Source organism: Lepidochelys kempii, chromosome 5, assembly GCF_965140265.1.
Source record: "Lepidochelys kempii isolate rLepKem1 chromosome 5, rLepKem1.hap2, whole genome shotgun sequence".
Classification (NCBI taxonomy): domain Eukaryota; kingdom Metazoa; phylum Chordata; order Testudines; family Cheloniidae; genus Lepidochelys; species Lepidochelys kempii.
Window position 1 is genome coordinate 30805205 of NC_133260.1, and position 27770 is coordinate 30832974.

Here is a 27770-nt window from a genome sequence, read left to right on the forward strand (position 1 = left end):
AGAAAGGGGAACTAGGCAAAAATGAAGAGGTTAGTTAAACAGAAATTAAAAGGTGCAGTGACTAGAGTGAAATCCCTGCAAGCCTCATGGACACTTTTCAAAGACACCATAAAAGAGGCTCAACTTAATTGTATACCCCATATTAAAAAACACAGTAAAAAAACTAAAAAAGAGCCACTGTGGCTTAACAACCATGTAAAAGAAGCAGTGAGAGATAAAAAGGCATCTTTTAAAAAGTGGAAGTCAAATCCTGGTGAGGTGAATAGAAAGGAGCATAAAGACTGCCAAAGTAAATGTAAAAATTTAATAAGAAAAGCCAAAAAGGAATTTGAAGAACAACTAGCCAAAAACTTAAAAGGTAATAACAAAATGTTTTTTAAGTACATCAGAAGCAGGAAGCCTGCTAAACAACCAGTGGGGCCCCTGGACTATCGAGATACAAAAGGAGTACTTAAAGATGATAAACATTGTGGAGAAACTAAATGAATTCTTTGCTTCAGTTTTCGTGGCTGAGGATGTTAGGGAGATTCCCAAACCTGAGCCGTCTTTTGTAGGTGACAAATCTGAGGAGGTTTGAATGAAGTGTCACTAGAGGAGGTTTTGGAATTAATTGAGAAACTTAAGAGTAACAGGTCCCCGGGACCAGATGACATTCACCCAAGAGTTTTGAAAGAACTCAAATGTGAAATTGTGGAACTATTAATTATGGTTTGTAACCTGTCCTTTAAATCAGCTTCTGTACCCAATGACTGGAAGATAGCTAATGTAACGCCAATATTTAAGAAGGGCTCTAGAGGTGATCCCGGCAATTACAGACAGGTAAGTCTAATGTCCATACCAGGCAAATTAGTTGGAACAATAGTAAAGAATAAAATTGTCAGACACATAGAAGAACATAAATTGTTGGGCAAAAGTCAACATGGTTTCTGTAAAGGGAGATCATGTCTTACTAAACTAGAAGAGGTCTTTGAGGGGGTCAACAAACATGTGGACAAGGGGGATCCAGTGGCCATAGTGTGCTTAGATTTCCAGAAAGCTTTTGTCAAGGTCCCTCACCAAAGGCTCTTACATAAATTAAGTTGTTATGGGATAAGAGGGAAGATCCTTTCATGGATTGAGAACTGGTTAAAAGACAGGGAACAAAGGGTAAATGGTAAATTTTCAGAACGTAGAGGGGTAACTAGTGGTGTTCCCCAAGGAACTCAATCCTATTCAACTTATTCATAAATGATCTGGAGAAAGGCGTAAACAGTGAGGTGGCAAAGTTTGCAGATGATACTAAACTGCTCAAGATAGTTAAGACCAAAGCAGACTGTGAAGAACTTCAAAAAGATCTCACAAAACTAAGTGATTGGGCAACAAAATGGCAAATGAAATTTAATGTGGATAAATGTACAGTAATGCACATTGGAAAAAATAACCCCAACTATACATACAATATGGTGGGGGCTAATTTAGCTACAACTAATCAGGCGAAAGATCTTGGAGTCATTGTGGGTAGTTCTCCAAAGATGTCCATGTAGTGTGCAGCAGCAGTCAAAAAAGCAAACGGGATGTTAGGAATCATTAAAAAAGGGAGAGAGAATAAGATGGAGAATATCTTATTGCCCTTATATAAATCCATGGTACGCCCACATCTTGAATACTACGTACAGATGTGGTCCCCTCATCTCAAAAAAGATATACTGGCATTAGAAAAGGTTCAGAAAAGGGGCAACTACAATGATTAGGGGTTTGGAACGGGTCCCATATGAGGAGAGATTAAAGAGGCTAGGACTTTTCAGCTTGGAAAAGAGGAGACTAAGGGGGGATATGATAGAGGTATATAAAATCATGAGTGGTGTGGAGAAAGTGAATAAGGAAAAGTTATTTACTTGTTCCCATAATATAAGAACTAGGGGCCACCAAATGAAATTAATGGGCAGCAGGTTTAAAACAAATAAAAGGAAGTTGGTCTTCACTCAGTGTACAGTCAACCTGTGGAACTCCTTACCTGAGGAGGTTGTGAAGGCTAGGACTATAACAGGGTTTCAAAGAGAACTGGATAAATTCATGGAGGTTAAGTCCATTAATGGCTATTAGCCAGGATAGGTAAGGAATGGTGTCCCTAGCCTCTGTTTGTCAGAGGTTGGAGATGGATGGCAGGAGAGAGATCACTTGATCATTACCTGTTAGGTTCACTCCCTCTGGGGCAACTGGTATTGGCTACTGTTGTCAGACAGGATACTGGGCTGGATGGACCTTTGGTCTGACCAGTATGGCCATTCTTATGTTCTTATGTGTGTGTTCTCAGAGTAGTGTAATGTTGGCATCAGGTGTGCACTACTCATTTGTCCAAGATGATAATGAATTATTGTACAATGCTGTGATGGAGGAGGAGGGAGGGTTTTTAATCCAAGCTGTATCTTCACCATAGTATCTGAGCACCAAGAAGTCTCAAGAAGTAAGAGGTGTTCAATAGTGTACAGTTGGGTACATTCGGGAAATGGGGTGGACACCGGGAAATGCACAGTCATCAACTGCTTAATCTGATTTACATATTCAATGTGTCTTAGTTTCAGTGGAGCAATGTAAATAAACCATTCAGAGATCACAATTTTGCATTAACCTTGTCCTCCTTAGGTCTGACTAGTTTGCTGGGACTTGGCATTGCAGCTCCTAATTCTGCATTCCCACAGATGGTGACAACGTTTGGTTTAGCTGGAATAGTAGGGTACCACACGGTCTGGGGTGTGACCCCTGCTCTTCACTCTCCACTCATGTCCGTGACTAATGCCATCTCAGGTAGGTGACTGCCCTGCAGCTATGTGTGTTGTCTAGAGGAAATATTGGGTGCAGCTATGATATTTTATGAGCTTTTAGTAGCAGTTTAATCCTCTGTATTTAAGATGCCACGGAGCCAGTTTTGGTGCTATTCCAACTGAACCTTTTGCCATAAATAGCAAAGATAACAGATTTCATGTGTAGTTCTAACTACTGGTAGCATTCTTCAAAGAGAATTAGTTACAAATCTGTATAGGCAAACATACTGCATATTTTTAAAAGCAATTAGCCATATAACTGGGTTGTCTTTTGCTTGGGACATGGTAACCTCTTTCCTGCATACCATACCTCTCCCTTCCAATCTATCCAAAATCCTGCAACTAAAATCATCTTCGTCTCCTTCCTTTCTGGCAGGCTTGCTGCTCTCTGCTTCCCTCCCCTTCCACATCACATTCAAGTCTCTTAGTCCTCACCTTTCAGGTCCTAAACAATCTGTGTTTACATCTCTGGTTTCACTTCTTCCTACTTCCTCTTTTACTCGCTTCACTCCTCTTAAGCCTCTCTCCTTCTCCTGTTCTCATCTTCATGCCTTCTTCAATGTTACGCTTTTATACTTGGAGTGGCCATCTTTCATGTTCCTTCTCAAAACTCACTTCTGGAAAGTCTCCCACTAATGACCTCCATGAGGTTTAAAACCCGCTCCTTGCCCTTAAAAAATTACACCAGCACTTGAGCTAGTCTGAGTCTGAACAGCTTTGTCTGCTTTTCCTGGACTGTAAGATCTTTCAAACAGGCCATCTCCTCTTAATGTTTATACAGCACCATACAGAGTTGCAATTACTGCCATTTTAATAATGAAATTAGGATTGACAGTAAACTGGCCATCACTTTGGAAATAACGGCTGTTCTCAGCCCTCATGAACAACAAAACAGGTCACATTTGTGGCCTAATAACTCAGCCTTTCATTTATAGATGTACAGCCAGTGCTGCTTAAGTTAACATTTAATGTGTTATATTCCAAAAATATATTGGTCTGTTACTTTTTACTAATGTGTTCTGTAGCACACTGGGATAGTTTTTGCAGTGAAATAAAATTATTGGCAATCTTAATTCAGAGGGATTAAACTACAGTAATGTGTACAGTGTTTGGCAAAACTATAATCAAGTGGTGTCTATTGATTCTTGAACAGAGATCGCTGCTTGGTATATAATCACCTGTTTATATTCAATAACTTACTTGTATCTTTTTCTAATAGGACTGACTGCAGTTGGTGGGCTGGCATTGATGGGAGGAAACTATTTCCCTGAAAGTACTCCTCAGGGTCTTGCTGTGCTTGCCGCTTTTGTGTCATCTGTCAACATTGCCGGTATGAGCATGTTAACTTTCTATGAACATGAATCAAAATGCACTGTGACCACAGTCCATTAATGCCTTCCACTTTTGTAGTGGTATAGATTTAAAGGACTCTAATTTAATTTATGGATTGGAATCACTTAAAAAGCAAACAAGCGAGTATGGTTGTTGACGGTTGCATTCTTGTGTGCCCCTTCTGTGATGTGACTTTCTGTTGGAGAAAGTCTTAGGACACCAGTGGTCCTTTATAGTTTAATCACTTTAGTGATTACATGGAATACATGTATTCCTCTGCATCGTGAGATGGTATTGTATTTGTCCATCTCCCTTCTTTCCAGTTCAAAATTGTGGCCAATCTACAAAAAGACTCATAATAAAAATAGGGAAAATAAGTCTTTCCACTATGTAACATGGAAGGTCACCTGACTCCTTTGAAGACTGTTCCTGGCTTGGACTGGGAGGGAAGGGAGCAAGCATAATCTCCCTTCTGATACCTCTGTTGGTAAAAGTTTTGACATGTGGTTAGGGTGTTGGTGGCATAAACAGAGGACAACCACTGCAGAATTTTCATTGGAAACTCCAGTGTGTGTCAGTGCATTTCTGTCCCACAGTAGAGAGGAGAAGTACGATACAGGCATGGATGATGAGTGGTGTGATCATCAATGAGCTATGCTGCTGAACAGGTCGACAATTGAGAGTAATGGCAGATGGGTAGGCCACCTTGCAAATCCGTGTGGTGTCCTACAGATCTTGGTATCTGTCTGTGGTTTCCAGCCCACCAACCCCTCCCTCCAATTGGATGAATTTCCTGTGTAGTCTAAAGAAAGTAGTTATATATGACTTTAATTCTAGATACCTGTATACTGGCTGGTACACCAGATTCCAAGTTTTCCAAAGCCCTTACTCATGTCCCAGTGGTTACTAGGATTAACGACATTTTTTCCTAGTAGGTTGGCCAAGGCCTAGTTTCAGCTTTTTTTTTTTCTTTTGTACTTTGGCAAGGTGGCTTTCTGGTTACGCAGAGAATGCTGGATATGTTCAAGCGTCCTACTGATCCCCCTGAATACAATTACCTGTACCTGCTCCCTGCTGGTGTCTTTGTAGGGGGATATGCAGCTGCTCTCCAGGGTGGCTATAATATTGAACAGGTAAGAAGATCCTTCATTTTCTGTCATTTGCTGATCCAGCTTTCAGCAGGTCTCTTTCCCATTTGGCAACTGGTCTTAAAGTACACAGTGTTCAAATCACTTTGATCAAACAGGTTTTGAAATAAACCTGCAAAAGGAACTGTATCCCGCTGTCCTTCATCTCCCACCCAACTCTTTCTCAAATTGCCTCTAGTTTTACCTCGTTATTTATACATGTGGTAAGATGACATGGGCAAGGGATCAGAACCAGGCAAGACAAGGTCAAACGACTTTTCTGACATTTTGCAGGTTTGTAAGTAACTTAAATGCCAAAACTATTGTAGCATTAACTTCATTGTGGGAAAGGAAAAAATACACTCTGTCGGTCTTGTTCCCTTTCTCCCCCCACACACTGAATTGCTATTCTTTCAGCATTACTTTCTTCTCTGTGCTTTGCCATGCTTTCCACTTACTGGGAATGCTTCACTCTTCAGTTTACATTATGAATTCCCTCTCCCCTTTACCTGATGGCTGGGATATGGAGCTTGTCTGTACGTCAAGTACAGGCTTTTAGAGCAAGCATCCACTGAGTGCTAGTGACATGTCATACTTTTCTGTTGATAGGCTTTGGAGGGCACAAACTGTTAATGGCTTTTCATCCTCTGTTTATTTCCACACAGGCAGCCAAGTGTTAGCTAACTCCATGAGCTAGCTCCAAACCTGCAAATGAACCCTGGACATTGACTTTAGTTTTGCAAAGTTTCTAAATAACAACCTCTTTAAAATATCTTTATATTTCTAAAATAGCAGCAGGGTTTTTTGCATTATGAACAAATCTCTTAAAAACGAATAGCAGAAATAAAGCTTAAATGCTATTGAAATGAGTGCTCTAGCAATACCTAAGAACGAAATAGAGAGCGAAGAGTTTTTTGAAAATTTAAAACAAAGGTAGGAGTTCTTTTACCTATGTCTTAAAACTTTACCCCACAACAAATGTGGTTTACAAGGGACATGTAGAGGGATGGGATTCTGAGCTAAGGCCATGTCTACAAAGATTCAGCCCAGAAGGAATGATAAGAGAGAAGGTCTTAAAAATAATCCCATTTCTCACAAGGTAGAATATCTTATTATAGTGCTGCTTGTTCAGATTCAGATCATACTACTTAAGAAAATGGAAATAAATTACCTTTTATTTTTTGTGGCAGTAACAATCTAAACTAACTTTGTCACGGGGATTTATAACACAGTATTTTACAAACACCAATTTTATGCTATTTAAATGATTATTTAAATGTATCCATGTAAGCTAATTTTTTTTCTTTTGTAAACAGGAAGCCAAATGTATCATAAGTAAACATCAACAATTGTTTCCATGCCCATTAGGACAGTTGAAGCAAAACTCCTCAAATTTTGATTTAAATACAAGATTTTAAAATGACCACAATCACATTACAGCAACAAATTTGCACACCACAGGAAAATCTCTAACTCCTCCTCAGGAGCGTTGGTTAAGATCAAATCCACCTTTGTGAACCATCAGCACTAAAAAATCTGTCTTTCACATAATGATCAGAAAGATTTTAATATATATATGTGTGTTTCCATTATTTTAAAGATGATCTATCTGGGCTCAGGCTTGTGTTGTGTTGGTGCTCTGGCTGGTCTGTCCACTCAAGGAACTGCTCGCCTGGGTAATGCTTTGGGTATGATAGGTGTTGCCGGAGGTTTGGCGGCTACTCTTGGAGGCCTTAAACCATCACCAGAATTGTTGGCTCAGATGTCAGGTGCAATGACCCTTGGTGGCACCATAGGTGAGTACAGCACCATGTAAAAGTCAGTTTTATAACTTACAAGTGAAATTAATAGCTCATGGTTACATGCCCACTTTTGATATCTTTACTCTAACTTAGCGCCTATAGAGTGCTTTTATCCTTCTATCAAAGCAGTTTACTCTGGTGGGATGAAAATTGTGATCCCCACTTCTCAGATAAGGAGCTGCCTGCTTACAACAAAGTACATTTTACCCACCCACGTCCCCCTGCCATAGTAACAAGTGGGATACCAGTCCTGCTGCAAAGCTCAATACCAAGGTCATTAATGAAGATATTCAATGAGATCAAGTTCAAAGGCTGATCCTTGAGGAACTCCACTAGTAACCTTCCTGCAGCCCGATAATTTACCTTTCAGCACAACCCTTGGTGTCATGTCTTTAGCCACCCACCTCACAATTACTGTACTAATCCCAATTTTCTCCGTTTTAACTAATAATTTCCCATTTATTACTGTATCAAATGCCTTGCTAAAGTCCAAATAGATTAAATTTACTACACTCCCCTTGTCTAAAAAAAAACAGTTATCAAAGAAAGATATTGGGGTAGTCTAGTCTGGCACAATCTACCTTTGTTAAACCTTGTTGCATTTTATCCCTTTTTCCGGTTACCACCAGGTCTTTAATTATTATTTCCGTCAAAATTTGTTCTGAAGGCTTGCATACTATTGAGGTCAGACTAATGGATCTGTAGTTGCCCAGCTCGCTCAGTAAGAAAATTAAGGAACAGAGAGACTAAGTGATTTGCCCAAGCTCACACTGCAGGTTAGTTACTGACTGAGAAACTGAAATCTGGTCTCCTGAGTCTAGTCAGATTTCCTCTCTTTTTAGACTATGCTGCCGCATATAAAAGGAATACTGACTCCAGTGGAAGCTTCTCAGGTGGCTGTTGTCTAATACTAATAAATTTCTGATTTTTTGATTTCCTTATTCGTACAATGTCCCCTAGGTACAAAATTACTGACATTACTCTATTGAACAGAATACACAAGCTCATGATCACATAAAACAGTACCTTATAATATTTTAATTCTTTGTCTCCAACTCTTACCAGGTTTGACAATTGCTAAACGCATCCAGATTTCAGATTTACCTCAGCTAGTGGCTGCTTTCCATAGTTTGGTAGGTTTGGCTGCCGTGCTCACCTGTGTAGCAGAGTACATGATTGAGTATCCTCATTTCGCTACTGATCCAGCTGCAAACCTCACCAAGATTGTGGCGTATCTTGGCACATACATTGGTGGTGTGACTTTCAGTGGCTCCCTCATAGCTTACGGGAAACTGCAAGGTGAGTGTTGTCCATATTGGCTAAAAGCAAATTTTAAAATTTATTTTGTTTTTGTCATTGACTCTCACACTCATTCAATAAACTGTGTGTGTGGAGTTAAAAAAAATTCTGTTTTACAGAAAGTGTATCAGGTGAGTTAATATAGGCTTAACTTGAGGGGTTTTTTAAATGCTGCCTTGCACTTTTTAAATGTGTTGTGTAGTGCTTTATTTGTGGATGATCTGCGTTCAGTCTCCTTATGGACAGTATTTCTCATGTTAATTAACAAATAATGTAAACAATCCCTAGCCCACATTATCCAAAACTTAGTACTGCTTTGGATTTCTTTATTTCATGTACTGTACATGCTTGCTGTCTGGACATAATTTTCTTTTACTGAAATTTATTAAAATTAAAAGTACATTAATCATCTGGCCAAGTAGACAATTTAGGGTGACATCATGGCCCTATTAAAGTCAATAGGGGTTCTGTCACTGACTTCCATGGGATTTCTCACTTAGAGTACAGATTTCTTTTACTAAATCAATTGACTTCGCAAATGTTACATGACCCTATTTTAAACAGTCAAATTCATTAAAGTAATCTTATTTAGATGCATTTCTGCCTACATACCAAATGAAATCTGTCTCTTCTTTTTACATTTATAAACATTCCTGTGATACATAGGATCTTTAAAGATTCACCAACACCTGATGATTGTTCTGTACCTGAAGTACTAATCCTTCATTTGACATAAGTTGATTGCTGTGGAAGTGATTGAGTGAACACTTCAGTGCATAGGTACAAGAAATCGAAGACCATGTCCATACTAGGGCACTCTAGCTAAAAATTCTCACCAGTGCTAACCAATGTTCCCTCTAATTTTTGACAGGCCGTGTGCGCAAAAAATTTCTTATGTGCAAATTTTTGTGTGTGCGATGTTTCGCCCTGTGCACGGGGTTTAGGATCTGTGTGTACACGCACAGCTTAGAGGGAACAGTGGTGCTAACCCTGGTATAGCTTGTAGTAGCACTACTGGGAATTTTTAGCTGAAATTTCTCTGTATAAACAAGGCCTCACACAGAAGGTGGAAATAGAATATACAAACAAGGTGGTTTGCCCAGATAATTTCTCTAGTAGAGTGCTTTAGGAGGGGGCAGCTTTTCCTTGCTACCTCGTGAGCTCAAATCCTGAGTTGCCTGCCCCAATCCACCATCTCCTCTCCCTTTTCACCTTCGTAGTACCATTGATGGGACATCCTTATTTCCATTACTGAGCCAGAGATACCAGAATACTCTTCTTTGTTCCTAGCACTGGAAGACTGCCCTCCCCCGAGATTTCTTGCCCTCCCCCGAGAATGGTCCTCCTTCTGAATAAACAGGCCTTGACCTGTGATAGGAGATGCTCATTGCCCGAGTTCCTCCTGTTTGCTGGGTGAGGTGCTGCAGTTTTTCTTGGTTCTGGCACCCCTTGTGGGTTGTTGCCCTTGCTGGATGGGTCTCCAGTGTCTCAGCCCTCTGGTGAAGTCACAGAGTCAAACTTGGGGTAACAGAAGTTCAACACACAGTCTGCCCTTATTAGGGTCTTCAGCACTGTCTTGGGGCCCTTCAAATCTAGCCCCTTTTTTGGGCCTTAGGTAAAGAGTCCAACTGGAACTGTTGGTCTCCCCTCACCATGGTCTTCACTGCTGGGCCCCTTTGAGTCCTGCTCTTCACTTGGGCCTCTCAACTGAGTCTTGTCTCCTTGTCAGGGCTGAGGCCAATTCGCTAATGGCCGGTGCAGGGACCAACCCACTACTCCAGGTCCCAGCCTAGAGACCCCTACACACAGCAGCCACGTACTGCTTCCTTTGGTTTGCTGCTGCTATTTCATAGTCCTTTCCCCCTGTAGCTCCTTTCTCTTCACCCTGACCCCTGGGCTGAAGTGCTTAAATCCTCTTTCTCCTCACTGAATGCAAGTACCACCAGGACCTTTCTTCTGATTCTGTTCTCGAGCTTCATTGATCAGCAACAAACACCCTTACTTGCTCCTCTGGTCCCAGCCAGGAACTGAACTGCTTAGGCACTGCAGGTCCTTTTAACTGAGCCTCTTGTGTTCTGTCATTAAACATACAGCTAAGGGTAGCATAAAATCCCTCCTTTACCTGTAAGGGGTTAAGAAGCTCAAATAACCTGACTGGCACCTGACCTAAAGGACCAATAAGGGAAGAAGATACTTTCAGATCTGTGGGGGAAGGTTTTGTTTGTGCTTTCCTTGTTCTCTCTCTCGGACAGAGAGGGACCAGGGCAGGAAAAAACATCTCTTAAAACCCTACCTGAAATAAGCATCTAAGATTACAAAAATTGTAAGTAATAGCAAGTAAATGTGTTAGATTATCTTTTGTTTTAGCTTGTGAATTTTCCCTATGCTAAGAGGGACGTTTATTCCTGTTTTTGTAACTTTGAAGTTGAGCCTAGAGGGGAAACCTCTGTTTTAAATCTTTTTTATTACCCTGTAAAATTACCTTCCATCCTGATTTTACAGAGGTGCTGCTTTTCATAGAATATCAGGGTTGGAAGGGACCTCAGGAGATCATCTAGTCCAACCCCCTGCTCAGAGCAGGACCCCAATCCCCAATTTTTGCCCCAGATCCCTAAATGGCCCCCTCAAGGATTGAACTCACAACCCTAGGTTTAGCAGGCCAATGCTCAAACCACTGAGCTATCTGTCCCCCACCATTATTATTTTCTTTATTATAAAGTTCTTCTTTTAAAAACCTGATTGATTTTAGTGTCCTAAAGATAAAGGGTCTTTGCTCACTTTGTTAACCTATTGGTTAGTATATATTGTCAAGCCTCCCCAGGAAAGGGGGTGAAGAGGTTTGGGGGAATATTTTTGGGAAACAGGGACTCCAAGTGGCCCTTTTCCCTGAATGTTTGTCTAAATCACTTAGTGGTGGCAGCAATACCATCCAAGGACAAAGAAAGGATTTGTGCCTTGGGGAAGTTTTAACCTAAGCTGGTAGAAATAAATTTAGGGGGTCTTTTATGCGGGTCCCCACTTCTGTACTCCAGAGTTCAGAGTGGGGAGTGAACGCTGACAGGTTCTGATTGGCTGGCTGCTTCCCTGCAGCCTTTCTAGGTGTGGCGGACCCACCTTCATTGCGCCTTTCCTGGTGTGTGGTAGGACCACAAAGCCTTCAGTAGTCACAGAGCCCTTTTTTGTTACTTTCTGATGAAATATATGTAACCCTTCTGCCCGTCAGAGTTGGCAGCAACAAGGGCCGAGTTCAGTATCTAGGGGTTTCATTCCAATCCAATAACACTATGCAAAACCGGCTCGAGCCCCCACCCAGTGACCTGGGACAAATATATACCTCCCCCACTGGGCGCCTCCAAGAGGCGATACTTCCCCTCTCGCAAGCACAGAGAAGCCTTTTAATAACCGAGAGAAACAATGTGGTATTATGTTGGGGAAACACCACCAACAGGATTCCTAACACAACCCATGAGCAAAAAACCCACCCCAAGCAAATTGGGGCGTGTCCTTTCCCTTTGGTTCTTGAGTCCAGCAACCCAGAATCACCCAAAGTCCCAAAAATCTCTGTCCCTGGTCAGGGCAGCCCCAGAGTTCAAAAGTTTATCTGCAGAGTTTTACCTCCCAACCTCAGTAGAGATGTGTGTGTGTGGGGGGGTGGGCTGGTGGTGGTTAAGGGGCATCTTAACGTGGTCGAAAGCTGATTGCCCCTCCTCTCCACGGGGCTCCACTCTGCCAGCTGCCCCCATTAGCTGCTCCAGGCATCCAACAAACTGCTCTGCTCTGCCAGCTGTCCCGCAAACTGCTCTGCTGTATATCTTCAGGCTCCCGCGCTACTTAACACAACACTCAGTGATTTCAGCTCTTAGTAAGTTTAGCTCTTTTGTGATTTCAGCTTGAAGTAGGGGAGCCTCAGTGCTGGTGCATCATTAGCCCAAAGTGAATTCAGCTCAGCAGCCTGTAACTAGATTCCTAATGGAATCAAAATTAGCTCTGATATTCCACAGTGGAGAGAGGAGGAAGTGCAATTAGCATGTAAGGTCCTCACCAGGGGGCCTATACCACCAAGTATTAATACTTGTTCCCAGCCTCTCTCCGTTTACTGGGTTTTGGAACCCATGACCCTTGCCTAGTGAGTGCTGCTTAGTTGATGGTGAGTCCCTCCATCATAACAAAAGGCCAAGTACAGTTCCACTGTCCTTGATTCATGTAATCAGGATAATAACAGTTTATTCCTGCCCCAATAACAGAGAAACTGGGGCTCCTACAGCAGCCAAAGTGACCATCTAGGCAGGGGGTGTGTGCCTATGCAAATGAGATCAGCCCCTGAAGTTCTTTTCTACAACCCACCATGACTCACCATCAGAAGTCAGGGTAGAGCTCATCCTGATTCTGCTTACATATATATGAATGTAGAATCTGTACCTAATTGGGGATTGGCATTGTGTGGTACTTCTGGTCCTGCTATAGATAGCACAAGTAAGTCTTCACCTCAGAGCTAGAACTGTATATGTAATGCATGTTCCTTTCTGCCTTCACATTCTCTCTCTCTCTCTCTCTAATCCAATCCAATCCAATCTGCTTGTTTTTATCATGAGAAATTCAGGTCAGGTTTACCTTGGAATATTCTGTGGTGACTGGAGAACTTTAGAAATTAATAAACATCATAAGGCACTAAAAACTGGGCAACTGAGAGGGAGGGATTTTTATTCTGACAGTTTAAACTTCGTTTTTGTTAATACTTATATAATGCCAATGCTTAATTAACACTTCAGGGAAAGGATATATTTGTTCCTTCCTCCTGTTAAAGTCAAAATACTCATCTCTAAGGGCGCCCCCTCCCCTCCACCACCCAAAAAAAGAAGTCTCAAGCAAGAATAGATTTGATGTTCCTAGGAGTCCCACTTAACTTTGTCTGTCTAGCACATTGTTTCAACGAGTTCTCTAAAGCTCATAACATTTCCCTGGGTATTCATTAGCTATGTCTCCTCCCTAGAGATGTTATGCACAATCCAACGATACATGCTTGCATTTTTAATACAATGAGCTCCTAAGATACTGAAACTTAGTTCAGTAAAGTTTGTCTAGGAAACTGCCATATCTGCCAGTTTCTGCCTTTAACTTTGAATTTAACTTTGTTTTTGGGAGTTTTACTTTCCTTTAATCTCTTGGGGGGGACGGGGGAGTCAGCTGTCACTCATGCATTTTAGGTTTTAAATGTGATAATGTTTGATTCCAGGTGTCCTGAACTCTGCACCACTCCTTCTGCCAGGCCGGCACTTACTGAATGCAGGTTTGCTGGCCGCTAGCATTGGTGGAATGATTCCATATATGATTGATCCTAGTTATACTACAGGACTTACCTGTTTAGGTTCAGTGTCAGCACTCTCTGCTATTATGGTAAGTCAGTGTGTCGCACAATACACAAAGTGAACAGCAATTACTGACATATAGAATTTATTTTGTTGCAATATCTGTTTTGCTGCAATATATGCTGAATGCCCACATAGCAAGGGAGCCCAGGGGAATCAGCATGTACAGAATTGTCAGGTGTTTTTTTGCCACATACCAAAATTGTCCCATCATCTATTGTGATGCAGTGGTTATCATGCCATAAACCAGAGCTACTGTATCATGGACCCATGTGAGCAGATGAAGCTAATCTGTAAGAACTCAGGTAAGGTGTGGTTTAGCATATAGCTTTACAAGATGTGTAACTTTTGTATCCCTTTAAAATGTAAAATATTACCTTTTTGCTGAAGTATGCTATATCATAAGCTACTTCCTACCACATATATTGGACACCTCTGCTGTGATGCCCTGGTAAAAACTGTGGTACTGGAGTGGAATGGGAGCTAGCGTGGGACTTTAAAGGATCTGAAATTAGGCCTCGGTTCAGCAAAGTACTTACACATATGTTTAGTTTTGCTGAATCTGGGTCTTGGTGAGGACAAAACTAGTTTACTGTGCTGAATTATCCTTCTTGCCTTTGCTATTTTGGGCATTCAGCACCTTACAAATACCTTTTAGTTCACTTTAAAAATAAATTACAGTAAAATTTGAATTCACCTTTTAAACTCAAGTACTGTATCACGAATTAATGGAACTATTCACAAATAGGATAAAATAAAGACGATCAAGAGAGACCTGTTTAACGATGCCACAACATATTTATAGAGCTTCTACAAGTCTCTTTTTTTTTTCTTGGTACATCAGCAGCATGGTTTCTCTTTGAATTGTAAACCTGTTGCTTTTAGGGATATAATCACTTATTTTTAATCAAGGTCAGTGTTAACAAAAGACCTTATTTGTGAAGCTGTGTAATGTGTTTTTTCTGTCTAATCTTTGAAGGCAGAAATTATCAGAAATCCTATATGTTAATCTCTTTTACGTAGAACATACTTGAGTGTGTGGATCAAATCATTTTGGGATCTAATTTAAAGCTTTTTAGTAAATATCTGCAGTAAAACTCACATCTCTGTTGCTTACAATTTGTAAGGTTATGCTGAAATGTATATATATTTTTTTCATCTTCAGGGTGTCACTTTAACAGCGGCTATAGGAGGTGCTGACATGCCTGTAGTTATTACTGTACTGAACAGTTATTCTGGATGGGCTCTGTGTGCTGAAGGCTTCCTGCTTAACAACAACTTGCTGACCATTGTTGGCGCTCTCATTGGTTCCTCTGGTGCCATCCTCTCTTACATCATGTGTGTGGTAAGAATTAAATAGAAATTGTGTTCATACTTGAAGTTGTATTGCAAAATAACTGGGGAGCCATGCTCAGAATCTGCACTGGGCAAGGAAGGGATGTAGGCAAAACTGCTATGACCTGTTAATGCTGTTTAGAGACTGGTAAATTTCTTTATGGTCTTAATTCAAATTGTTGGATTGGACAGACTGAACCTTTTGTGAAAGTAGAAGAAGCAATTCAAAGATCAAACATGCCTGACTTTTCTGCAGTTCTGAAACACTTCTCCTTTATAAGGCCCCATTTCAACAACCCTTCCCTAAGCAGCAAAGTACTGAAGACTCTGTTTTTAATTCCCATTGACTCAGTGCTCAATTCAAAGTTAAGCATGCTCTTAAATGCTTTGCAGATCTGGAGCCTAGGAATCTGATACAAAATCCATTGAAATCAGGGAGAGTCATTTCATTGACTTCAGTGGGCTAAGGATCACACCATGAATACCTAAGTAGTCTGACTCCTCAGACTTGAACATCTTTGTAATCTTTATCCATTAGCAGTATAAATGAGGTTGAGACTTGTCTGTCTGTGTTCACAGGAAAGCCTGTTTTCATGAGTGAACTCAGCTATGAACCTTTACAAAGCCTGTAATGTGTGTGGTTCAATCTGATGATGGCTTTACTTACCATTTGAGTTAGTAATCTACAGTCCTAAGTGATGTTAGATTGGTTTGTTCAGAGTTTGATGAATATGAATCTCCACTGGGTGGCAGCAGATGCACATTAGTCTGTTATTTACAAATCTGGAATAATGTTAAGGGTTTAAGTTTAACCTGTCATGTGTAATCCTATTTTAGTATTAGTAATGGACTGTGCTCCTGGAATGCTTCCACACTAGTCTTTTTTTCTTCTTTTCCTCCAGCCCTTCTCGTTTTCTAAGCGGGATAGATAGCAGAAAACTGTGTCCTTACTGTGCAACAACTGCCATTTTTGTCTGTTTCCACTATATAATTTTCAGACCTTTTGGTTTCTCCTCCAACTCTTGCCTTCTTTCATATCAATGTTGCCATCTGTTCCCCTCCTGATATTTCCCTGTTACTAACTATGACTGTCTTCCATTACTCTGTTCCTGTTAAATTAGAGTTGGTATTGTGCAAAATGTCCTGTATAATTTAATGTGAACTTTTGTTTAAACTGTTGCTCAAGAAAGATAAGTAAAAAGGTATGGTATGCATGGCCTGATCAGGTCTGTACACAGGGAAGTTTGGAGAGTAGGGGCAATCATGTTATATTTGCAAACTTTGGAGAGTTTAGCTTTTAAGATGATATTCAGTGACTCTTGTACTGTTTTAACCCAGTATAGATAACAGTCAATCAGCATAACTGCAACTGAGTTACTGAAGTGCAATAAACACAATAATGTGGTGATATTTTTCAGCAGGTGTCAGTTTTCTACCTTCCCCTAAGTAATGGACTTTGTTCCATGTTATGAACTGCCTTCCAAAATGTCGCTTTAAATGCATTACTATAATCCATGGGACTGAACAGCTTTTATTCTTCAGCAGCTCTATAATGAAAAAGAAACTTTACTCCCATGACCTGGTAGGCAAAGTCAGATTTAAGATGATATAAACTCTTATAATGCAAACATGACTCAAACTGTGCCAGTGAAACAACTTTCACAACCTTAACACAGGCCTATTTTCTTAGAAAGTTTTTGCTTTGTTAGGAGAACCCCCATCCCCTTTGCTTTTGGTTTATACCTATAGATGGACAGGCTGTTCAACCGTTAACTAATATTTAAGCACTATGCAAATTGCCTGTCTGTGGAATGCACGGTGAAGTTTAGACAATAAGAAGACTTAACTATTCTGGTAATATCTTGGGGCACTGTCTCCTTTTCTGATTTCGTGGTGTTCTTGCACAGTGAGGTATCTCTTTCCTTTTAACTTCACTTGTAAAGACCTTCCAAGTAAAGTACAAGCTTTTGGGGTTGGCCTGTGTATCTTTAGGGAGCTGCTGCTTCCCCCTCTCTCCCCCCTCCCCCCAAGCTTCAACAAGACTGGAGGTTGCTCTATATCCTGCAGGATCAGCCCCTGTGTCTTTAAGGCAATTGGGTTTTGTTGGGATCATTCTCCTCTTTCCAGACCACATTACCTGGCAGTTAGCCACTACCGTGCAATTGCCAATAAATTCTATTTTTCTCTTCTTCTTCCCTTGAAACAGGGGGGTATTAAAGCGTCATAGCATACATCCAAAATTGTGTATTACTTATAGGTCTCAGAATGGGTCTGATCCAATGCACATTTAAGTCAAGGGAGGGATTGCCATTGACTCCAGTGGGCTTTGGATCATGCCCAACATCTGTCCTCATGATTTGTGAAGTGCTGTTACCACATCACCTGCGAACAAAGGCCTTCCACTTGTAACATCCTTGTCTCCCTTTCTTTGTTCTTCTGACAGGTGTTTGAATTCTCCAGAGTGGCACATCTTCTAAGGCTGTAGCAGATTTTGTTTAAACACTTAATTTGACACTGTACACTTTCTTGTGGGTTTTCCTCTCATTTGTATGTATGCACATTGACATCCGTTCTTATTAAAAGATTTGGTCTGGGCTATAACCTGGCATGGTGCGCACACTCTTAACCTAAGAGCCAAGTTATTTCCCTTTTATTCCCCTTTAAAGTTTGTCAGACTGTAATTACAATGAATTTTGCCTATTTCCTGGTAGTACCTGAATATTTTGGGACCCTAGCTATTAAAAAAGCATGCATCATAGTAGTTAGTGTCAGCTAGAGGTTCTTGTTGTCAGTCCATGAAACTAAATTCTCAGGAGGAACAGCTTTTTCAGCTAAGAGCTCATGCTTTTAGAACTCTCTTTTTGGTGGTCCACCAATGTCTGGTTTCGGTCCTCTTCAGTTCCCTAATGCATTGTTTGAGTTAGTATTTGGTTAGCTTGGCTTGTGTATTTTGCTTTGTTCTATTTTATTTTTCAGCTTGAAGCTGTGGTGGCAGCGTATCAAGCTACCTATAAGGGCCATTATCATACTATGGTTTAGAGATTCTATGGTGACAGGAAGAACTGGTCAAAAACGAGGAACATCTTTTGCAGAAATTTCATCATTCCCACCCCCAGAGCCCCTTTATTGTTGAAGTGTCCATTTTTGTTGTTGTTGTCGAAATGTTTTAATTTCGGGTAAAAAAAAAAATTTTTTTTTAAACCATAAGAGTATTTTCAGAAAAACATGATACAGAAGAAAGTTTGCTTCACAAAACTATGTTTCTGTTATCCTTAGATTTAGTCATCACCTTGTTTTTCAGGCCATGAATCGTTCCCTTGCTAATGTCATACTTGGTGGCTATGGTACCACTTCAACAGCTGGTGGGAAACCTATGGAAATTACTGGTACTCACACAGAGGTCAACTTGGACAATGCAGTTGAAATGATAAGGGAGGCCAATAACATTATCATTACTCCAGGTAAGAGGCAGTGACAGTGGATATTGTAAGATACTAGAGGGACGTAGTCAGGTTATAAATCTTCATGATTCACAATCGTAAGAGGGGACAATGTGGTTTAGTGGTTAAGGTACTAAACTTGGAGTTGGTAGTCTTTAGTTCTGTTCCCAACTTGGCCACTAGCCAACTGTGCAGCCTCCTTGAGCAAGTCACTTCAGTTTTGTGTGTCTTGGTGTCTCTTCCTACCATTTATCTAGTTTATTTAGTTCGTAAACTCTTAATGTCTGAAGCTGTCTCTTACTCTGTACAGCCAATACCTAGCACAACAGAGTTATAATCTTGGTTGTGGCTTTTAGGCACTATCATAATACAGCTAGTGGTAGTAATTAAATTTCTGTACCGTGGATTATTAGAACTGGAAGATTTTGTGGTTCTTCTCCAGTAACTCAAGGTTCTATTGTTTGGACTGCTGATAAATATCTAAATCCAACCACTGAGATAATAAAAATCCTGAAAACACTTTACATAGGTTTTATAAAACCTTTTTTATGGCCAAAAACATGTAGGTTTTGTATACTTCTGTAACAGAGTATCCTTTTAAAGAGAAGTTGGTCATTAATTATATTTCAAGATTTGTTTTCATTAAACCACATGATGCCAATGGCTGCATTGGACAGTATCTTACTATTAATTTATAAAACTCCACCAGCACTCTTATTATCCTTGTACATATGCCGTTCAGGCAAATACACTGTTTCATAAGAGTTACCTTTGCTTCAAACAGGCACACAGATGTATTTTTTTGGTGTTTGGCATTTGTTGCTATCATTGGTACTTCCAGCACTATATTACTGGAAGAATGCTGCTTACAATTTATGCCCTTGAGCGTTTTAAGGGTGATGCATGTTGCTCCCATACATTATTTCTGTACAAAGTTAATGAAAGTAAAAGAATTATATATCCCTAAAGGCTGCATCTGGATTTGCATTGTAGATATCCAAAATTTGGTGGAAGGTACGAGTTTGAAGGTATGACAGTAGCTTCTTCACCAGTTTTTGGCTATTTTTGTGTGAAGCCTCCTGTTCCAGTACAACAAAACAGGATGTATGTTTCTGTAAAACTGAAGTTTACCATTTGTAGATTATTTGTCCAAACAGATGTATTGATATCACAAATGTAGTTCAGTCTAGAGAGCAAAAAGAAGAAGAAAAAATTAGGTTGTGCTGAAACCCTCATGAGTAGTTGTGATGTTTGAGTGCAGCTTTTTTATGGTTAGAGGTTCTGGTGTCCACAAAAAGTAAATGAAACAACTTTTCCTACTTCAAACTCGAGAAACAATTGTTTAAGTAAGGGGAATATTTCTTTCAGGTTATGGTCTGTGTGCAGCGAAAGCTCAGTACCCCATCGCTGACCTGGTGAAGATGCTGAGAGAACAAGGCAAACATGTCAGGCAAGTACCATTGTGATACTTGTGAGGGGGTGTGTGTGTGTGTGTGTGTGTGTGTGTGTGTGTAGAGGGAGACATAACAAAGGATTTTTGATTGTATGAAAACACCCTAGAAGTCTGTCTTTTTGCTGTCACCAATTATGCTTCTACTGATATCCGAGAACGAGCTAATTAGAGGAACGTTCTAGTCTTATCAACCTACCAAACAGTCTAATAATTTCATGATACTGTTTAATCACACAGGTATTGGTGCCATTTATTGACTTCAGTGGAGTTGCATCCATTTATGCCAGCAGTTAATTTGGTGTTTGGGTACAGCAGTAACCCTTTATCTTTTTAAGCTTAGTACTACTTTGTTTGGTTTCTCATGCTGGGCTCCATCCTTACAAGCAATGGCGACAACACTCTTTAACCATTTACTACTGTTGCTCAATATAAGTGCTCATGACATCTTTGGGAAGTTGAATCTCTTTTTTTATATTCCCCTTCTCTTGGGAGTATCTCTCAAAGAACAGTCATTTGGTTTTCTAAAGACACAACACATGAAGGAGACTTCTGTGCAGGAACGTCTACTTCACTGAAATATAGTACAGAGCCCTGTTCCCTAACTTTTGCTTCACTCATGCTTCCCTATTGCACAGTCACTGTCTTCTGGGGAGGTTTAAAGTAGGAGAGGATATGGCTCTCTTGGAACTCAGGAGTGGCAGGAAGGAAGGGAAGGGAGAAAGAAGGGGAAGGGACTGCTAGGAGAAATCAATCCAATACCAGATGGAAGGATGTTAAGGTACCTCCCCCTGAGGCAGCAGTCTTCACACCATGAGTACAGGCTTTATTTTCCTCAGGAAACTTAAGAATGAAATCCAGAGTAACTGATTTATACTAATGGAATCAATGTTTACAGTCTGAGGAGCCAATAAAACACACGGTAGTGGCCAGTAAAAACACAAAAGGTGGGCAGCTCACCCTGGGTGGCTTTATTTACACTAAAAAGGGTAAAAAGGCTTGCATTTAAAATATTGGGTAAATCTCTCTCTCTCTTATGAAGGCTAATACATATAAAAAAATTCTACATTTCAACTTTTTCTCACAACCCACTGAATGTCGTCCGTCATGTCTCCCCTTCCCCCCCCCAAAAAAAACCCAAAAACCAACATGTTATGAGTTAGCTAAGAATGCAGAGTACTTGATGGCAAATTCATTTTTAAATGCACAAGTGCTAGCAGGCTTTCAGACACTGGGGTCCTTTGGCAACTCTGGTGATGGGGTAGGAGAGGCATACAGAGCAGCAGGAGTGCTTGGAGATCTCTCAGGAGCCCCTTAGTCTATGTCTAACAGTGAAGTGGTATAGCCTGCTCTAAACTGTGGCAAAAGGTTTCCTTCTCAAGGACGTCTAATTCTGAGGAGGGCAGATCAGGCAGTCCCCTCTGTTAAGATTAGCTCTCTGGTCTAGCGTGTTCCTAAAAGTCCTCGCAGGGTCTTTCTGTTGTCCGTGGCAGAGACTAACTTGCAAAGGATACACTGAGAACACTGCATGAGCCTTCTAGTCCCTTTGCAGCTCACCATTGGACTCTCCCAAATGACAGTGCTGCATCATTTAGTCTTTTACACCCCATGCCCTTGGGTGTAAAAGCACCTAGCTTCTGATTTATTTAGAACGTTCCTGGTGTCTGCCCAGCCCACCGTGGCTACTTTCTGAAGAGATGGGCTTTTGTTGCCTTTGTAGCTCCAGTCATAAGAATTTGGAGGCCAGGTTTTTTTCCTGAAGTTACTGTTGCAAGTTGGACTATAGATTTTCACATCCATATTTACATCAACTCCTCTAGCTCTACAGGTAAAGGCTGGAAATCAAAACAAGTGTTACTCTATTGGGGTAAATTCTATGGAGTGTACGTTACAGAAAGGGGAAGTAATTCACAATGAAGCTAACAAACATGAAAACTTTAGTCTTTTCCTCCTTCCTTTCTCATAAGAATTAGCTTTCCCGTGCTTTCAATACCTGCCATGTCTCCATCGCTAATTGTTTTGGAAACTATTTTTTAATTATGGTAATTTAATATCTTAAAAATTAGTCAAGTCTCAGTTGTCATATTGAAAAAAAGATACTCTGACAGATGCTGGTTAACCAAACTCATTCTCTAATTTCTGCATGTTTATTTTAAGTACATGATGACTTTGCTTTGGAGTCAATGTTTTAGCAATTAGTGTGTTTTTTTCTTCAATATTTTCCACATTCATCGAAATGATATTGATAGTACCTGGCAGTGTTTGTAGTATATAATTTGATGGATAAGAGTACCAGTTAGTAAAATTTGTTCATTAGCAATCACCCAAAATAATGCACTTCTGTGTAGCAGTTTAATCTGCATGTAGGAAAGCTGAATGAGGCCCCTGCTGTCTTTCTTTCCCATGGCAATTCTTTTCATCCCTTATTTTCTCACCACTAGTGGAAGCTGGTTGCATAGCCAAATTGTATTAAAGATACTGAAGGCCCATTAGGCATGTAACAAAAGAACCTCATTTTGGGTAATATGATGACAATATCCTGTTCTTTCTTTGATTTTTCCTTTTATGGCTTCTGTGTGGGCTAGCTTCCTTTTTCATAATGATATAAAGTATTATTGATTTCACCTTGTATGTCAGCTTTGTATGGGAGAAATATGAATGAAGCTTTGTGAAGTAACTGGATTATATTTAAAATGAGTCAATTTCAGGAAGAGATTGCTGCAGTGGTTACCTAGTATTTTAATGAAATAAATCTGTATTTACAGTTTGTGGTAATTTAGGCCTTTCATCACTTTGTGGAGCTCCCACAGTGTTCATTGAGTGCAGCTGCTGTCCCTCTGGTTTCAGTAGGTCAGAAGTGCCTCAGGACCCAAGCACGCCCAGCATCCAGATGCAGTGACACACACACACACACACACACATCCGCTGTGGCTGAGTGCCAGCCTGGACATACGATTGTCATCAGTTTGTTATGCCCATGCTGTGCCAAGAAAAATTGCATTTGTCATATGGTCTTTTTTTTTTGCTTCATGGCTCATGATTGATTCAGAGACACTGTTTCCTTAACTTTGCCTGTAGTCATAACACGCTCAGTGAAGAGCATAGATTATGTAACATGATGTATAACATTTTATGACTAAGTCTTAAAGTCGGAAATACAGGAGGGTTTGCAAACTTAAGTCTGCTTTAGTTATTAAAATGCATTGCTAACATCACCACTGACTTGAAATGCTCTTGCAGCATATCACATATTAAATCTATTAGTAGAATCATGTAAGAAAACTGCATGTTATCCAACCTTCCTGCTGTCTTTTCCTTTCTTGTTATTGACTGGTAGAGCTACAAAAAGTGTCATAGACTGGAAGGTTCCCAGAATCCATTCCCAGAGGGAAGACGCTTGGTCTTCAAGCAGTTTTATTCTCTTTACCTTTGTAGTACCACAGAGCTGTCATTGAAGGCTCTCCATTTACCATATATCTTGAATGGTTCACTACAATGCATGTAAAGGCGTGATTCTGAATTATCTTAATGCACTTCAGAAATGGATCAAACTAATTCAGAATAAGGCATTCTTAATCTACAGCAAAAGCATCCACATAGGGAGTTAATCAGGAATAGCTAGTCCACTTTAAATTCATACCCTACCGTAATCTGAATTAAATTCAGTGTAGGCAAACCCTATAAACATCCATCCATAGAATTTTAATCTCTTAAATTATATATTTAATGGTGTGTTTAAAATAAAGAAATTCTCAAATACATAGCATATTGAACACCGTCTGCAGACATTCTAGATTCACTATATTTTGGCCATGATATCAGTTGTGTGACTTTATAGCCATTCTTATAGAATGTATGTATTTAAAATTTCTGCTCAAGGTGCAATAGTAACCAATTACAGTAGTTTAAGGAAGTTCCATACAAGTGCTGAAGTAGTCTAAGAAAGTGCACACACTTAATTTTAAATCTGTTGACTAATGCCACAGGCATGTGGGTTCTTTACTTTTTAGCTGCCATAATCAGTGGAATATGCAGTTGTGAGAGAAAATCTAGATTACTTTCTGAATATTTTTCTCAAACTTCAGTCACTAGATGGCTGGTCTTGCCTAATTTTTATAGGTGAATATCTTGGAAGGACTTGTGTGCCAGTGTCTCATGACCTCAGGACACAAGGCAAAGCCCCTATCTTCTTTCTTAGGCATTTGAAAATGGGGTAAATTTTAAGGTAAGTGGACTTGAGTTTTTAAATTTACTTTGGTTACAGGTGTTGGGATGTAGTCAAATTGTACTGCTGCATGTAGGATACTAGGTGTTGCATTTTAATTATGCTAAGGGTTTCTGGAGCATATGGAGGGATGCCATCTTTAACTTTTCTTTACATTTAAATAAATAAAACTAATTAGTTTGAATTCTTAAATTATTCTTTCAAATTAAATGAATCTTGCCTTAAAGAGTCATAGAGTTTAATACCAGAAGGGACCCCAGATCATGTATTCTGATTTCTTGTATATCACTGGCCACAAACACCAACCAGAGCCCGCACATCAAACCCAACAACAGAAATTAGACCACAGTGTGGTCTCGTGTGGTCTGTAATTCTGTTATGTGCCACAGGGAAAGAATAAGAGGGAACAAGTTGCATCAATGCCTGATACCCTTGCAATGCCCAGGAATTGCTTAGGTGAGATATAACCACAAAATCCTGGCAAATGACCCACACCCCATGTTGCAGGGGGAGGTCTTACTTTACTAAAAGAAAAACTGGAAGTGTTTTCTTGACTGAAAGGTCTATTTTGTAAAAATGGACAGTTTAAAATCTTTTCCAATCAGGCCTTATGCTTTGCGTAACTCAGATTTTCATGAGCAATAAACAAGTGCTAGAGTATCTGCATGCCCTTTGTACTTTCAGTTGTCATTCATGTTATCTCTCCATGAAACTGGAGTGTGTTTTTTAAGAGACTTGGCAGATGTGTATGTACTGGGAACAGAGAAGCTGCATGTGTGGAACAGAGGGCATAGAAAGTTAAAAGGGGAGAAATTGGGCTCTGTTGAGCAAGCTATCCTGTGTGTGTATAACTTCTACAAATGTTCAGAAATTAAAAAAATTTGTTGAGCAAGCTAAAATAGGCACGAAGCAGATGTAACTTACTTAGAGCACCCTATGTCTCATCAACTTTGGCATAGTTACAGAAATCCTATTTTTACATGGATGAAGTGCTCTGGGAGGAAAATTGCCGAACACTGACTCCTGTGTGTTGTGTTTAACGTTAATTCATAATGCATTCTTTTAGTGCAAACACCAGAGTCACATGACAATGAAATGATCTTGAACCACTTCTGCAATGGGTTAAATATAAATAAGCTTATTCAGGATTGAGGAAAATAGTATTGTTTTCTTTTCATCTGTTTTGAGTAAAAAGATTGACTACATTAACCGCAAATAGTAAATCCTACTCTGAAGTTCTTCAGTCCTCAGTAAGCATTAAAAATAGAATACTACTGCATCTGTAATAACATCCTCGGCAACTGAGTTTAAATTCAACACAGACAAAATTGCACAAAAAATTAAAGCTATTTGATCAGTGCAGAAAACTGGTATCCCAGGATTCCTGACATACAGTCCGTTCAGCTGGCGGGGGGTGGGAGGGGTTAATGCATCAGCACTGGTAGTGTCTAGTTTTGTCGTTTGGGAAGGCTTTGTTTCTTCACGATAGGGTGTGTACTGTAGGGGAATGCTTAACATGTGACCGTCTAGATTTATTTATAGGGCTCACATGGCATTTTCAGATTTTACAGAATCTAAACTTTCATTTTTAAAAAGGAAACTTTCTAGCCAATAGGGCTGCGAAGAAGACAGTCCAAATGTGAGCTGATTGTAACAAATTCAGTACCGTCTTCCTGTGTTGGCAGAGAGTCTGAAACAGTAACCCTTTATTCATGTCCCTGAGGTGGTGAGACTGGGTGCGCATTGTACTGTAAATGCTAGGCCATCTCTACAAGTGGGTTTGACTTCTTCAGCCTAGTGTGCCCCCTCATCCCACTGCTTAATTTTACATATATGCAGAGAATATATAGACAAAGAACAGAAGACATCAGCATGTGTAAACAATTCTACCAATCAATTTTCATGAATCCAAATGCTTCTGACTTGCCCACAGAAACTAGCTTTTTCTAAAAGAAACCCATATAAAGGGCTGGATTTCAAACCAGCTCCCCATTTTATTTTATCTTTTGATATAGTTTTGCTAAAATGTATTCATGTTTTTTTGTTTTTTTTTTCCTGGTAACTCATATGGGTACAAAATTTGGGCACAAGGTTATGCCTCTGAAACTAGAGACTTTGAAAATTGGGCCCAGAATTGTACCATCTGACTTATTTGAGGTCCAAAAAGAGAACCTGTGTTTTAGTACAGCACTGAGCCAACCCCTCCGATAAACTAGAGCATGGTCATGAATTTTAGTTCTTTGGGCTGAACTTGTTGTAGCCTACACGTTTTGCCAGACACGTATAAGTTCAGCAGGAGGAGATGCAAACATTTGCATAATAGAAGGTCCTTTAAAATTTCTTATTTTTCAGTCGAACACTAAAAACTTCCTGCAATTTTTTTTTGAGAAAATCTGATGTTCTTGCAGCACTGATATTAAAGACACTCGAAAAAGATACTTCTTAAGCAGTTAAAGATTATTAATAATTCTCCATCTTTTCAATTTTCAATTTCTTCCATAAAGTTTCTCTCCTGTTATATTTTTAGATATTTCCAGAATGGAATGAATGAGTAGGAAAAAAAATGGGTTTATTTTAAAACTTGTTGTGGGAGAATACGTTTGGCAAATATTTTATGCCCGTAAAAAAGCTTGTTGTTTTCAAGAACTGCTGTTGTAATGTGCAGTGAACAGGACATGTCACACCCATTGCACATGATGGCGGTGAAAACAAGAGGTTGAAATCCCCTCTGTTTATGATAAATTGAGTGCAAATCTGTAACTATAAAAATAATTCTGCAAGGTTATACAGTGTTCAGATGGGACATTTTTAAAAGTGTCCTCTTTTTCTGGTGTTTCTAGTGTAATCTCTTCCATGTTTGTGAGGAACTTGGTCTGTATTGCTTCTTCTCAGCCTTGCCATGCTCACCTGAATGGCTGGTAGGAGGATCTTCCTTTTTGAGATGAGGGGACAATTTCTCTAACTATCTGTGTAAATGTTGCCTGTATGAAATCTTTATCAACATGATCATGGTGAGTGTCTGTACACACACTCACACACTCTCTATCTCTAAATGTATATATTTTATTTATTTATATATATATTAAAAAATCTGGTTTGACAATTTTGCATGAATTTTTTCCAAGGGGTACTGGCAAGCCACTGTCATATTTGGTCATCAAGACTTTCAGAAACAAACTCCCTTTGGGAGTCATTTATATGTCTCCTGTCAAATAGATTTTATATAAACAGTTCATAAACCTCCCAAATGTGTAGTGTATGGTTTCTGGCAGTATTTGTCAAAACCTGTGACAGATGATGATCCATACCATAACTCCTCCCATCAAGCAAAAATATTTCTTGCCCCTTCTTTTTCTTCTTCCCCTTGCCTCTGCTGAGGGAAAGTCAAAGGTGAAACTTCATTCACTTGGCAACTTACGTGTTGGTTTGGGGATCAGCCCTGGAAACAAGGTTGTGTTGGAGTATTTAATAAAAACCTCAAGCATATTTTGTTTTTTTTATTTATAAGCCAGCTTTAATCAAAAAGAAGCTCAAATAATTTTATTAGAAACTAAAGAGAATTTTGTTGGGAAATCTTTGTTCCTTGCCAAAAT

General features: G+C 39.8%; 1 protein-coding gene across 8 annotated transcripts in view; it reads left to right on the forward strand.

Annotated features, from left to right (window-relative positions):
* NNT (nicotinamide nucleotide transhydrogenase) overlaps nt 1–27770 on the forward strand; it is a 92894-nt gene that overhangs the window by 46822 nt on the left and 18302 nt on the right. For all 8 annotated transcript variants that reach the window (XM_073343880.1, XM_073343878.1, XM_073343879.1 and 5 more), the window contains 9 exons: nt 2623–2784; nt 4021–4131; nt 5121–5266; nt 6861–7056; nt 8128–8361; nt 13595–13755; nt 14893–15072; nt 18364–18523; nt 19871–19952. In XM_073343880.1, coding sequence (XP_073199981.1) covers nt 2623–2784; nt 4021–4131; nt 5121–5266; nt 6861–7056; nt 8128–8361; nt 13595–13755; nt 14893–15072; nt 18364–18523; nt 19871–19952 — 1432 coding nt within the window. The remainder of the gene's footprint in view (nt 1–2622; nt 2785–4020; nt 4132–5120; nt 5267–6860; nt 7057–8127; nt 8362–13594; nt 13756–14892; nt 15073–18363; nt 18524–19870; nt 19953–27770) is intronic.